General features: G+C 29.9%; 2 protein-coding genes across 2 annotated transcripts; one reads left to right on the forward strand and one right to left on the reverse strand.

The window, feature by feature from the left end:
- Positions 1–64: 64 nt before the first annotated feature.
- On the forward strand, positions 65–5,090 carry LOC132919491 (ras GTPase-activating protein 1). Its single transcript, XM_060981149.1, has 2 exons — positions 65–973; positions 2,136–5,090. Exons 1-2 carry the CDS (start codon positions 329–331, stop codon positions 4,272–4,274), a joined length of 2,784 nt encoding a protein of 927 aa, XP_060837132.1. The 5' UTR covers positions 65–328; the 3' UTR covers positions 4,275–5,090.
- Positions 5,091–6,435: 1,345 nt separating this feature from the next.
- LOC132920842 (DNA (cytosine-5)-methyltransferase 1-like) lies at positions 6,436–10,869 on the reverse strand. Its single transcript, XM_060983551.1, has 2 exons — positions 10,695–10,869; positions 6,436–10,604 (listed from the first exon to the last, which is right to left on the reverse strand). The coding sequence occupies exon 2, from the start codon at positions 10,574–10,576 to the stop codon at positions 6,875–6,877; it is 3,702 nt and encodes a 1,233-aa protein (XP_060839534.1). The 5' UTR covers positions 10,577–10,604; positions 10,695–10,869; the 3' UTR covers positions 6,436–6,874.
- Positions 10,870–14,332: the final 3,463 nt, after the last annotated feature.

Consider the following 14,332-nt stretch of genomic DNA (forward strand, 5'->3'; position numbering starts at 1 on the left):
TAAAATCTGATAACATAATAATATATTAATATTATTATATTATCATCATTAATGAATCGCCGTTATCAGGCACCACCAGAATATTATATTTTCATTTAATCAATTATTAAAAAATTAATGTTTTCATATTTCATTATTCTTCACTCTTCAGTTTTTTACATCGTCAACATTAAGTGCTGGGACGGTGGTTTTCCGTGAACGCCATTAAAACTTTTGTGTTTTGGTTCATCTGTCAACCCGATCGTTATTAAACGGTTGGTGGGTTGAGAAATGAAATGATAGATTTTAGCTATTTAGTTCGTTCACAATTGACTTCATAAAGAAAACTATGGCTGAGTTCATTAGAGGAGGTCCAGGTGTGGTGTTGCGCGATAAGGTACATGCTACACTAAGTCTTAACAGTGAAGACAGCCAGGACATACTCGATCAAGACTTTGATCCATTCATAGAACAAGACGAACTGGATGGTAGGAATAATGTATCGTTATTACAAGCACCACCTGAAAATCATTGGTATCATGGTCGGTTGAGTCGTTATGCAGCAGAAGAACGATTATGGCAGACATCAGAAATGGGTAGTTACCTGGTGCGCGAAAGTGATCGTAAACCAGGCTCATATGTGTTATCCTATCTGGGACGTACTGGTATCAATCACTTTAGAGTGACAGCTGTATGTGGCGATTTCTACATAGGTGGCCGTCAGTTTGATAGTTTGTCTGATTTAATTGGTTATTATACAAATTGTTCAGACTTATTGAAAAGAGAAAGACTTGCATATCCAGTAGCGCCTCCTGAACCGGTCAACGATAAAAAACGTGTTGTAGCAATTTTACCTTACACTAAAATGCCAGATACAGATGAATTAACATTTCAAAAAGGTGACATATTCTTTGTACACAATGACATGGGAGATGGATGGCTATGGGTAACTGCTCATAGAACAGGTGAACAAGGAATGATTTTTAGAGACTTGGTAAGTTATATATTAAATTATCATTAATATTTTTAATTAGGGTTTATAATATAAAATGAATGGATAATTTAGTATTTATGTAACATATTTGTAAGTAATAACTATTTATTGTATAATCTAATTTAACTACCTAGTTCAAAATATTTCACAACTATATAAATGGGTTATAAGCAGGTCCGGATTGGTCTGGCGAGCTACCAAGGAAAACTCGGTGGGCCGCTCAAAATATGGGCAGGTTTTGAGTGTTTGGTCGTATTATTTTTTATTTTTGTGATAAATTATTACAAACATTGGTAGAAAATATAATCGATTTGAATTATTTTAATCGTACAGTAGTTACTGTTGTCTAATCAAACTCCTAAAACTCAGTAGGTCGATAGCTTGTCAATCCTGCGGTGGTTATAAGTTCTAATTTTTCATGTAAATCCACAGTGGTTATTTGAATGATCAAATCAGACACGACTCTCTGGGGGGGGGGGGGGGCGCAAAAGCTTTATAGGGGGGGAGGGAATAATAAAATTTTGAAAATCAACATTGCATTGGTAGGACAGAAAAAGATTTGTGAAATTTCCATAATAATAATCGCATTCTGTATTGTATAAAATTCGGTATATTTATGTATCACATACAGGCAGCAACAATCAACACATACACAATAAATTTGTAATGTTAATATCAATACTAGCCTATAGGTATTTGTTGTTTATTTTTAACTTTTTGTTATTCTAAACATGACTATTACAATTATTTTTATGAGGTGGGCTCACGTCTGTGGATGACCAAAATGGGGGCCTGGCCTGAAAAGTTTGAGAACCTCTGGATTAATTTATTGAACTCAATAGACATTTTAATTTCATTACAAACTTCTTTTTTTAATATATACCTACAAAAATAGTTAATTGATAAATTTAATCAATTATAACTTTAATTGTAACTTATGTTACTTATAAAATTTCAAATGTGAAAAATTAGATGAATGAAAAATAGTATGACTGATCTTATTATTTGTTAAAGCTTATAGATAAATATTTATTTAAATATATATTACGGTATACGTACACAATGAACATTAAACAGTTGGTATTATTAATTTACAAAAAATACTTATTCTTATTCATTTTAAGTGGTATCTAACTATTAAATATAAATATTAAATTTTCAGGTTGATCATTTGGACGAAAACATTGATCCAAATACAGTTTTTGATTGGTTTCATCCAGGCGTAACAAAAAATGAAGCTGTAGACATGTTAGTAAAATCTGGTCCTGGAAGTTTTTTAGTCAGACCAAGTGATAATTCTCCGGGTGATTATTCATTATTCTTCCATGTCAACAATCAAATTCAAAGGTTTCGAATTGAGAAGAAAGGTGTTCGTTATTTGATGGGTGGTCGTACATTTGAATGTTTAGATGCCGTTATAAATAGATATCGTAAAGAACAGATAGTTGAGGGACATACTCTTGTGATGCCTGTATGTCGAAACTCCAATGAGTTATTGGAATTACCAATCAAACAAAAAGAAGTACAACAAGCTGAAAAAATATATGCAACACTTAGAGAATGCCGAGAACAGGTGGGGATCAAAAAAGTAAAAGGAATAAAAATGCAAGGATATATGTTTAAGAAAAGTGATAAGAATAAGAAATGGAAATCATTATACTTTGTCTTATTAATTGATGGAGTTGATACTCATTTATGTTTTTATGATAATCCTAAAAGAACTAAACCTAAAGGTTTGATAGAATTGAGTTGTGCGTACTTATACCCAGTACATGAAAGTGTATTTGATAGGCCCAATTGTTTCCAATTAGTTGAAAGAGCTCTACCATGTTTGGCTACCATAACTTATTTATCTGTGTCATCACAAGATTTATTTCAAGAATGGCTTTCCTCTTTAAGAATGTATTGTGTTACTCAACTGTCAAGAGTTCCTAAAGCACAAAAATTACGTGAATTACGTTGTTTACAACTGCACATTCTGGATGCCCATCGTTTACCATTCAAACTTGTACCAAACCCATTTTGTATAATATCTCTGAATCAAGTAAAAGTAGCCAGAACTCGAGCTAAGAGTGGGCCTGATCCTGTATTTGATGAAGAATTTACTTTGGATGATGTACCTCCTGATGTATTGACATTCACTGTAAGCATTTACAACAAAGGAAAACGATCTAAGGATACTGAGGTAGCTGAGTTGACTGTAGACTTGAATACATTAAACAATGGAGCTGAAGTTGAAGACTGGTATCCTTTAAGTGGTATAACACCTATTGGGGAATGGGGTTCTTTACGGTTGCGTACTAGATACTTACATGATCTCATCATGCCAACCGAAGAATATTCTCCAATGCAACAGCTAATTCTTGATCCAGATTTAGAATCTGTAAGAGCATTAGCAGATCTATGCCACCAAGATCGCATGCCTTTGGCTACATCTTTAATGGGAATTTTCCGGCATGAGAAAAAAGAAGCTGATCTATTAAGAAGTTTAAATGATGTAGAGATAATGAAAGAAGATGAGACTACTACATTATTTAGGGCTGCATCATTAACTACAACTTTAATGGACCTTTATATGAAATCAGTTTGTTCAGATTTTTTAAAATCCGCAATCCAACAAACTGTTTTTAAGCTATTGGAGAGTAAACAATCATGTGAACTTAACCCATGTAAAATGGAATCCCCAGACGATGCTTGTGACAATGCCGAGTTTCTTTTGTTAGTATTAGATGAGATCACTCAATCCATATTTATGTCAGCCGATGCTTGTCCTCGTACTTTACGATATATATGTGGATGTCTACAGAGAATGGTAATGAATAAGTGGCCGTATGAAAGACTAGTTAGGACACGGGTAGTTTCTGGTTTCATATTTTTACGACTACTGTGCCCAGCAATCTTAAACCCTAGACAGTTCAATTTAATTCCAGAACCTCCACCACCCATGGCAGCTAGATCTCTAATTATGGTAGCAAAATGCTTGCAAAACTTAGCCAACTTGGTAGAGTTTGGTGGCAAAGAGCCTTATATGGAAGTTGTGAATCCGTTTATACTGAAGAACAAAGAAAGGATGATTGTCTTTTTAGACCAGTTATCCAATGTTATTGAGAAACCAGAATCAGAGGGAGAGAAAATCAAGGGTGATCCTGCTCGTAATTTAGGCACCTTACATCACATTTGTAAGACACATTTAATTGAACTACAAAATCTTAGTAAAAGTCAACCATCATTGAAAAAATTGGTCACAGTCACAGAGATGTTAAACAAACATAAACAAAAATATTTAGAAATGATTACTTAAACTGTGTATTAATTAGAATACAATTGATGAATGAAATGGATATTTCTAATTGCAAATTCATCCATGACTTACAAAGTTAATTTGCTGAGGCATTTCTCAAAGTTTTAGTTAAGTTATTATTATTAATACTTAATAGTTTTTCAAAATTGTATATCCACAAAACTTGTGTTCTAAATGATGAGAGATAATGTTGTTAATAACAAAATAACTTATTGTCTCATCAAAACAAAAACTATATATAAATTTATATTTATTTTGATTGTTTTATGTTATTTTATAATGTTATTTTACTGCTTAATGCTTTTCTCAATATATCAATGACGGTATACACCAAAATCGACTGGTAAACTTTGACTGAGTTCATAATTATTAAAATTAATTATTTTCTTCTTTAAATTCTGTCGATTTCAATGTAGAGTTTCATGGACGTGCCAAAACTTTTTACATTATTTATAGTGATATAAAAACATATATTATAATATGTTAGATAAAATAATTTTTATTTGATTCATATTAACTTTTAAATATTTTTCTACATTTTGTATTCATACATTAAAATATCATTAAATATTATGTGTATTGATAATAAAATATTTCCAATGTGTACACTAACATTTTTTTTTTTTTTATCACGGTTTTGTTAAATTATTGTATATATTGTGATACACGACTAGTATCAAAATATGTAAATTAAATATTAATATTATATTGTTAAAATAGTGCAGCTATTATTTGGTTATTTGAAATCTTAGCAATTATAACATACCTAATAATGTGAGAAGAATTATTTTTTAAATATAACAAAATTTGATTTTATGTTTGCTTTATTATAAAATAAATAAAAAAAGAAAAAATGCACTTATAGTAGTTCATATCGAAGTAAATTAATCAAAATGTGTTTAATAAATTTATATTTAATTCTACATTATGTTCTAGTATTCAGTTGTCCTTAGTGTGATATTAATTATTTAATTAATAACTTAAACATAATATTGTCATCTAAGAGAAACATTTCAACATAATGTTTAAAAAATTATTGGTTAGTAATTGTTATATTGAATTACAATGATAAAAATATTTATGGTTTCCATGCACTTGCACTTTTTATGTCTATCTTCAGCATTAGACATTAATATATAGTATACAAATGACACAAATATTTCAACTTTTTAGACATTCGTGATTCATCAGTCATCACTATTATATTAAATGTTAACATAAGTGACTAGTCTCATTATTATTTCTTATTCAATTTTTATTAATAGATTAAAATTAGTCATATTTAAGTATTACAAAATGGTTGTTAACTTGTAAATTAAATAAATTTAACCATGAAAAATATGTCCACAATTGATGACATTTTGTTTTTAAAATAATAAATAGCTCTACTCATTAATAAATAATGAATAAAGAATTATATTTTAAACTATTGTTGATTTTACATCTACTATCAGAAAACATACAATTTATAAAATTATATAATTTTAATGTAACTTTATTAATTTATATTCATACTTAATAATAATACCAATTTAAATCTTGAAGTATCCACAGACTATAAAATTGTCAGAGGTAGAAAAAAATATTTATTTATAAAAACTGTTTTGATAATATGAATTCAAAATTTTGACTAAAAAAAAAATCAATTTGCTAACAAATATGATGTATAGCAAGTGTAAGTATGTATATCTTCAATTAAGACTGTAATGGATGTATTAAATATGAATTCCACTAAAATTGTTGTATGAGATGAAAAACAATTTTGAGTAAAGACAGTCTAACTTTTTTAGTAATCATAGTAACCAATAAATTATTTTAATAATATAAACATTTTAACAAATATTTTTATTATTAATTTTTTTTCTTCATGAATACACATTTTCTAGTAGAAAAAATGCTCCATTCATCAATTTCAAGAAAAAAAATTGAATCTTATCTGTAGATTGAAAGTAAAAATAAAAATGTATTGTAAAATTAACACCTTCATTATGACACTTTTAATATTAATGAGTTATAATCAGTACCTATATTTTTATTGAAACTATAATATAAGAGTCAAATACTTGGAAAGTAACCTCTTATAATCAGGATTTTTATCATACTTAAAAACATACAAAAATGGCCGATCATTTACATAAATAACAAAAATATTTTTCTGTATCAAAATATTATTTTTTAATTGTATTGGAATGTATTCAAGTATAAACAATAATGTATATTAAAAATAAAACAATGATAAATAAAATGAAAAATGTAAGAATTATAAATTAATAATAAATATAAGACTATAATATTATAAAAACTATGTAAACCGTAATCTAGTACAAGCTTATATTATAATTTAAAATCCACAAAAAAATTATACGCAATAATACTAATAAAAAAATGAATTAAAACTAACATAAAAACTGTAACACAAAATATTACTAAAATTAAATTTCATATCAAATGATTATATAGCCTAATACATTGTACTCGTTCTAGATGAACCACTAAAAAATTAAAACAAAAGCAGAGTACTAACTCGTGCTAGGATGGGTGTAGTCAAATATATATTTAACATTGTATATTAACACAGAATAAAGTCTGTTAGTGGTTGCTCATAAAAACGGTCTACAAATATATCTAGGTGTTTTGTCTATGGCTTTAATTATTTCATGACCAATGGCTGTACCCATTGGCGGAGGAACTGCATTACCAATCTGTCTATGTTTGTTGAGGATTGGTCCATTAAATATGAAAGAATCTTTAAAACCTTGTGAACGGGCGCACTCTCGTACACTGACCACACGGTGTTGCTCAGGATGAAGTACTCTACCTTGTTTTCCCATTGGCTCAGGATTAGTTATAGTTGTAGAACAAAAACCTGACCATGCTAGACGACCATATAAGCCAGCCCAATTATTATGTCTATTACCAGTATGTGGTAAACACCAAGGAATAATTGTATTATTTTGACGGTCTTGTGGATCACATTTTTCACCAGTCGCGCATTGGCAAACACCACGTAACTCACCATTTGGACCAAAACCATTTTTTATATCATTGTGAGTATACAAAAGTTTATTGGTATAACTTCCATCAGGTAATTTCACTTTTGAATTGGGTAAATCTCTCCAGTCACTTCCTTCACCTACTGGTATCAATTCCATTCTAGCTTGAACCAAAGGTGACATATCCTTGCATATATGATCACTCAGTATAGATTCTGCATATCGGTTGTCTGGATATCTTAATAATTTTTGTAAATGAGTAATGGGCTTAGATTTGTAAATGATATCTTCCTCATTAGCCCCATTTGGTATTTCAGGTAAATCAGACCAAGCATCATATACTGTGACGGTTCTCATAGGAGCTGACTCTTCATACTTGCAATTAGTTTTGAATTTTTTATCACCAATTTGAATGGTTAAACTTGAACTTCTTCTATTGAAGACATGTATAGGCTCAGGATACAGAGGCAATGTTTCACCAGGAGCTGCTGCCATAATAATTAACCTCCTTCTAGTTTGAGGTACACCAAAGTTACCAGCTTGTAAAATACCAAATGTACACTGGTAGCCCATACGTGTTATACATCGAAGTGTTAATTTAAGAACCATACTTCTTTTAAACGATACAAAATTTCTAACATTTTCCATGACAAAATATTTTGGACGATAAAAATCAATATATGATAAAAATGAAACAATCAGAGAGTTCTTGAACAATGAATATTGACCAGAATTGAACCTATTCATTCCACTAAACCCTTGACAAGGGGGACCTCCACAAATGAAGTCAACTTCACCTTTTTGTGGTATGTTCTGATTTTTGCTATTTGTCTTTTCTCCAGACATTGCTAATTTCAATAAATGATTACAATCTTCAACAAACACAGTTGACTCTGGGTTATTTAATTTAAATGCACCTGCAGCTTGTTCATCACACTCAATAGCCCAATTACTTATAACTAGACCACTATCTTCTAAGCCTCTTGACAAACCACCGCAACCAGCAAATATATCAAGTCCTCTGAGTGGTTTTATTTTCTTATATGATGGTATATACTGTAATTTATCTTCATCCACATATTGATATTTATAGTTAACATAAACTTCTTTGCCTGTTAGTTTAGCTTCACTTGGAAGTTCATGTTCCGAAATAATAGAACCAAACATGAAATCATATTTTTTTGAGAAATAAAATCGATCTGGTCCACTTGAAGACCACATAAGTGGATTTTGAATATTGGAAATAAAAGAAACATAACATTTACCACGTATGTTTTGATACGTAACTCTAAATTCTTCTTCTGACCAAAATAACATATTCATATCTGAATTTTTGGCATAATCTGCTATAGGAATTTGTTCAGCTCTATACATACGTCTTACAATCAATTTTATATTTTTCCTATCCCAATTAACAAAATATATCGCCAATATTTCTGCAATTTCAAATGGATCTGGAGTGGTTTCATTTGAACCACGCATTGTATTTTCCAATGACTTACGATAATACTCAGGATATTTAGTTTCATCAATTATTTTTTGTTCTTGATTACTTACATTTTTATTTGTCTCTATATGCTCAAATGGTTCTTCACCAATCATGTTTGATCTTGAAGCTGTTTTGAATATTCCAGGTTGTAGATATACAAAACTACCAACTTTATACTCTTCATCATATAATTTAAATTTATAAAAATATGAAATATTTTTGTGTTCTTCAATGAACTCATGTAATTCAGGTTCTTTCAATTTTTGTTCTAAGGCAAAATCTTCACAATTACTACAATAACCTTCCTTAATAACAGTATTTGGTTTTATAGGTTTTAGATACTCGAATCGTCCAAATTCATCATCATATTGAAGTTGAAAAAAAAATGAGTTTTTATCATCACGGTCAACAGGTTCTAATAGATCTTGTAATTTTGAATTACCAAGTTGAAACCAATTTTTGCTAGGTATTTTTTGTACTACATCTATTATTTTGACTACATTCTTAATATCAATGTTTGTACAATTTTTAAGAGAAAATATTTCTTGAGGATCTGCTGTTTCACCCAGTACAGTTTCATAGCTATGCATAAAGAGTTGAATATGTGCTTTATTTTTAAACTTTGTCTTGAAAAAATATTCTATGCGTCCTATTAAAGGTATTGTTGAAACATTGTTTTTCACAACAATAAACATTTTTTGACACAGTATTTGGTCTCTCCATAACACTTGATTAACATTAACACGTATGTCAGATATTTCTTTTTTTATTTTAGTGTTGCAAACATCATCAAACATAGTTTTAACAAGTTTATTCACATTTCCTTCATTTTCTTTATCATCAATATCTAATTGAGCTGCAAACATATTTTCAAACACATCTTTTACTAACTCTGTAGTAGTCGCTTTGCTGAACTCTCGTTTATTAATATCAGTTTTTACATATTGATTTCTTTGCCCTGCTCTTCTAGACGGTCCTTTGACAGGTTTTGCAGCTCCTGAAAGTTGGGTCAATGTTTCAATACATTGAGTTTCTGCTAAAGGTAAATGATAAGTGTCATTTAAATCATATTCTAATACTTGATTGAGGACAAATTGAGCGTGAGAAATAAGATCTTCTTCAGTAAATTTATTGCCTGTTGCTGGATTTACAGAGTCTATCACACAATTCAAAATATCTTCATAAGTTGGATCATCGTATTCACTACTTAAAATATTTTTTATTACTTCTCTACTTAAATGTATTTTTTCAGTTACTGATGTCATGTATTTTTTATATTTTGGATGTGGTTCAATTAACAAATAATCTGCATATTCAGTGTTTATACCTATTAATGCCTGAGTACCACCATCGTATGACGATAACCACCATTCCAATATTGGTCCCAACGCCATAGCAGGTATTCCATCTTCAACACCAGGATTATTATTGAAAATCGGCTTTACATAGCCAGTCATGTATATCGTGACATTTCTCTCCATCACCCCCGAATCAATTGAGCACATGTGCCCATTTTCATCATAAATGCTGTAATTTGTTAAGTTGTGTTGTACTACATCATCATTATCAGTATAAATATTAGCCAAAATCTCATTTGTTAACACAATACATTCTGGTTCAGCATCTGAAGGTATATTTGCATCTTCTGTCTTTGTTTTATTACAAAACTTGCAGCGTACCTTAGAATTGGTGATTGGGATATCTGTCTGAATTTCATCATAGTCAGAAGGAAAATCGTTCTCTTCTTCTGTAATTGATGGTTCTTCTAATTTGCGTTTAACGCCTTTTGGTTCTGGGTCCCCACTTGTACCACCTGCCATGTGCTTGACCTTTATGTGATTATCAAATCTAATGGAATAAATAAAAAAATTTATTACGAATAATGGTCTTATGTTAATGTACTCGTAAAATCATGATTAATATTGTTGGTATGCTTACCGGTACTAGTTATTGTCCTAAACACTTAAAATCCTCACCAACAAATTAATAGGATGACTAGCAAATGGTAATTCCGAGTTCCAACGGACCGTTTCACTGCGGTTCCACAAGACGTGTTAAACTACAGTACACTGCAGTCTGCAATGATAAACTATTATGATTTCCGGTCACTGTTCCAAAAAAAATGGCGCGAAAACATAATTTGTGGTATCAATAAAACGTGATATAACCACTTTATATTTATGACGGAGCCACAGCTGATATAGATAATAAAAGTTATTATCTATGGCCACAGCTCTATATTTTGGAGGCCCGGTTGGCCCGTAAAAAAACGGGAAATTAATTTTTCAGGAAAATTAATGTGAGAACGATATTTTCTAAGAAACATATTAATAACACCAATGTGAAAAAAAAAATGAAAATATCCTTAAACTTGCTATGTAACTTTTCACCGCCTCAAGTTGGTTACTGGGTAACCACAATATAACCTATTCTACTCACTCTTATGCACAGATACATAAAATCTAATTTTATATATCTGTGCTCCACGGTTTAAGATATACTATAGTATACTATAGTATATCTTAGTCCGTGCTGTGCTCTTATGAGTTATTTTACTCATCTATTTTATTTTATTTTTTCGGACAAGTGCTTACTGCTTATCACTCTGTTACCGGATCGAGAAGGTCGAGTTACCATAATAATAATATTATATTTTCCCGATTAGTAGCATTCCGCAAAAATATTTTCCATGCATACTAGTCCCGTAAAAAAACTATCCCAAGAAAATCTATCCTGGAAAATACGGATCCTTCCAATAACATTGTAATAAAAATGTTGTCCCTACCTTACCACAGACGGTTAGTGATAAGTAACCTTGTCTATCCGGTTGCATTTCGGAATAATCCCAGCATTACCATTAATTTTTGTAATGTCTACTTCTATTTTCTAACCACAAGATAGCGCAAAGGTATTGCCCCAAAAATATTTTCTTGTTCTATCTTCGGTACACACTACACACGCCATAGGATTTTTCCGTAGACACAGGTGACTGTTTTCCGTTTGACGTGTAACGCTCGTAACGGGTATCCGTCCGTAGTTTTAAATTTTTTCTGCCATGTTCCGGAGAGAGTCGAAGGACTTAACCTTCATATTTTGAAAGCCAGGAAAATTTACTATCCGACAGGGCACTATTTTTTCGCCAAGTTCCGGACAATGTCTACAAAAATCTAACTCAAATGCAAAAATACCGCAAACGCACACTCTGCCCCCCCCCAAATGACGCCACTGTTCATAATGGGAACCATCGAGGCCGGTTTGATTTTGCAATCAATCTATCGATCGTTATATCATTATTATCTTGCATGATTTATTTCGAATACGCGTATAATATTAAAGAAAGATTAACGTAAAGAGAACCGTTCGCTCTCTAAAGAATTATCCGATGTATGCTCTTTGAAATAAAACCGAAAATCAATTGCAATTAGATAGATATTAGGTACCTACACGACGATTATTTTATATTTCAACACTATATAGTTGACAATAGCAATAACAAAATATTTTTATTATTTATTTAGTTAGTATTTAGTACGACAAAAAGGGTGCATAAAATAATACAAAATACATTAAAAAAAAAAAAAAAACTACATCATTGTAAAATCAATACATTCCTCACTTCGTTCAGAATCTAAAAAGATGGGCAAGTGGGTACCTATCTCTCATTCTTTCCGTTAATATAATATGTTGATTTAAAATAAAATATAATGGAAATAGTTCTAGAGTAAAAGTTAAATACATATTAACTATTTCACTTCCAACGAATATTAGATTTAATTTAGTTGTTTGGTTTTTGTTAATTTTATATTATTTTAGAATTTAGAGTGAATAGGTTATCTAATACTGTGACACCAAACACATGCCTCATACTAATCGCGATCATTCGTAATCTAAAGTTTTAATATATTTCCGGTTTATTGATTATTTATACCGTACAACACGTCCGCGATCGATTTCTACCGCTTTATTTTCACCGTACAAAGTGTCCGCGATATGCAACTCAAACAATAGATGGTACAAACTGTCCGTTTACCCTCTCTGCTATATATAGTAGAGATACTCTCTGTAGGTTGCTATAATGGATGTGTTAAATTTGAATGCAATGACAGATATACGAAAAACGATTCTGAACGGAGATGATTTGTCAGTATGGGATAATTAGTAGGATATATTATATTATTATTTATTACCTTTATTTAAATTGTAATATATCGTAACTTTACGTGATTTCGTATAAAATTAAATTTCATACGCTCATAAAATTATTTCTATATTGACGCCAGAAATTGTTTTTACTGTTACTTGAAGAAAAACTTATGAAGAACCTTGTATTGAGTTTTTTAGGTATACATTATTTTTAGGTATAAATCACAAAAATTTTATGAATTTTCAACTTCAAAATTCCTTGCAAATTTATGCGATTTTAACATATTTCGTAAACATTAGTACTTTAAATACTTATCAATAATTGTGATTAACAATTTTTGATTTTTTTTTTTACTACGATAAGTATAACTTATAATAAACATTAAACCTTGTATTAAATTTTAAAGATTTTTTGGTAAGACAAATTTTTTTTTATAGGCATTTCAAAATGAAAATTTCAATTATCTATAAATAGCTTAAAAAAATTCAAGATATTTTGAAAATTTAATTGTAAATAGATAACGCTAATAAAATAAATAAAATTTCTATAATGTACATTAAAACTTATGCCGTGTAAAAATCGTGTAACTCGCTAATTATTAATTGATGATATCCAAAAAGTAACGATTTAAAAAGGTAGTGTCAGTGGCGGTGTTATATACCTAAAATTTATTTTAAAATAAAAAACATTATACATGTATATAAGTCCTTAAACCACAGCAGGAATGCAATTTAATTATTAAAATATTACGTTGAGACATGTCTCTTCCAAAATTCCAAACATAATATAATTTTAGTAATACCCCACTACATCCCCGTTTAACATGTCATACGCACGTCATCAATAGTGAGATACATAATATGTCTCGACCACGATTTAAGATCGATTCGACGGTGACGACGGAACAGCGATTACGGTATAGATAAGATATAAATAAAATTGTACATAATATTATATTATTTTATATATTAGTCACATTCGTTACTCACACAGACACTGTAGAGACGAAATGAATCAGTGTAAACATAATTTTATAAATAAAATGTAAATACTTATGTAGTTTAGTAGCATATAATACAACTAATAAATAATAAATAAAATTATTTGATATTTTTGGGTAGACATGTTTCATGCCACTGGGTAGTATACATTACTATAAATTATATTTTATTTATAGATGTTATTACAAATTTAGAACCCTCGTGACTTCACTTTAAAGTTGAAAGTTAGTCTTTAAGTTATATAGGAAACAGTAACAAATTTTGATATTTCGTTAGATAATTTTTATTAGATAAATCCAAAATACGAATTCAGCTTTTAATATAATATTATTCTTAAATAATTAATTATTTTTATTTGACATTCTTTTTATTGTAGTATTATAACTATTTATATATTGGATTTTTAATTGTCTATGCAGAGGCGAACCCAG

This window comes from Rhopalosiphum padi, chromosome 2, assembly GCF_020882245.1.
Source record: "Rhopalosiphum padi isolate XX-2018 chromosome 2, ASM2088224v1, whole genome shotgun sequence".
Taxonomy (NCBI): domain Eukaryota; kingdom Metazoa; phylum Arthropoda; class Insecta; order Hemiptera; family Aphididae; genus Rhopalosiphum; species Rhopalosiphum padi.

Bases quoted from the DNA above. Each gene is read 5' to 3' on its own strand.
- LOC132919491 (XM_060981149.1), top strand. From the start codon at position 329: ATGGCTGAGTTCATTAGAGGAGGTCCAGGTGTGGTGTTGCGCGATAAG. The intron at 974-2,135 runs GTAAGTTATATA...TTAAATTTTCAG, and splicing joins GAATGATTTTTAGAGACTTG to GTTGATCATTTGGACGAAAA.
- LOC132920842 (XM_060983551.1), bottom strand. From the start codon at position 10,576: ATGGCAGGTGGTACAAGTGGGGACCCAGAACCAAAAGGCGTTAAACGC.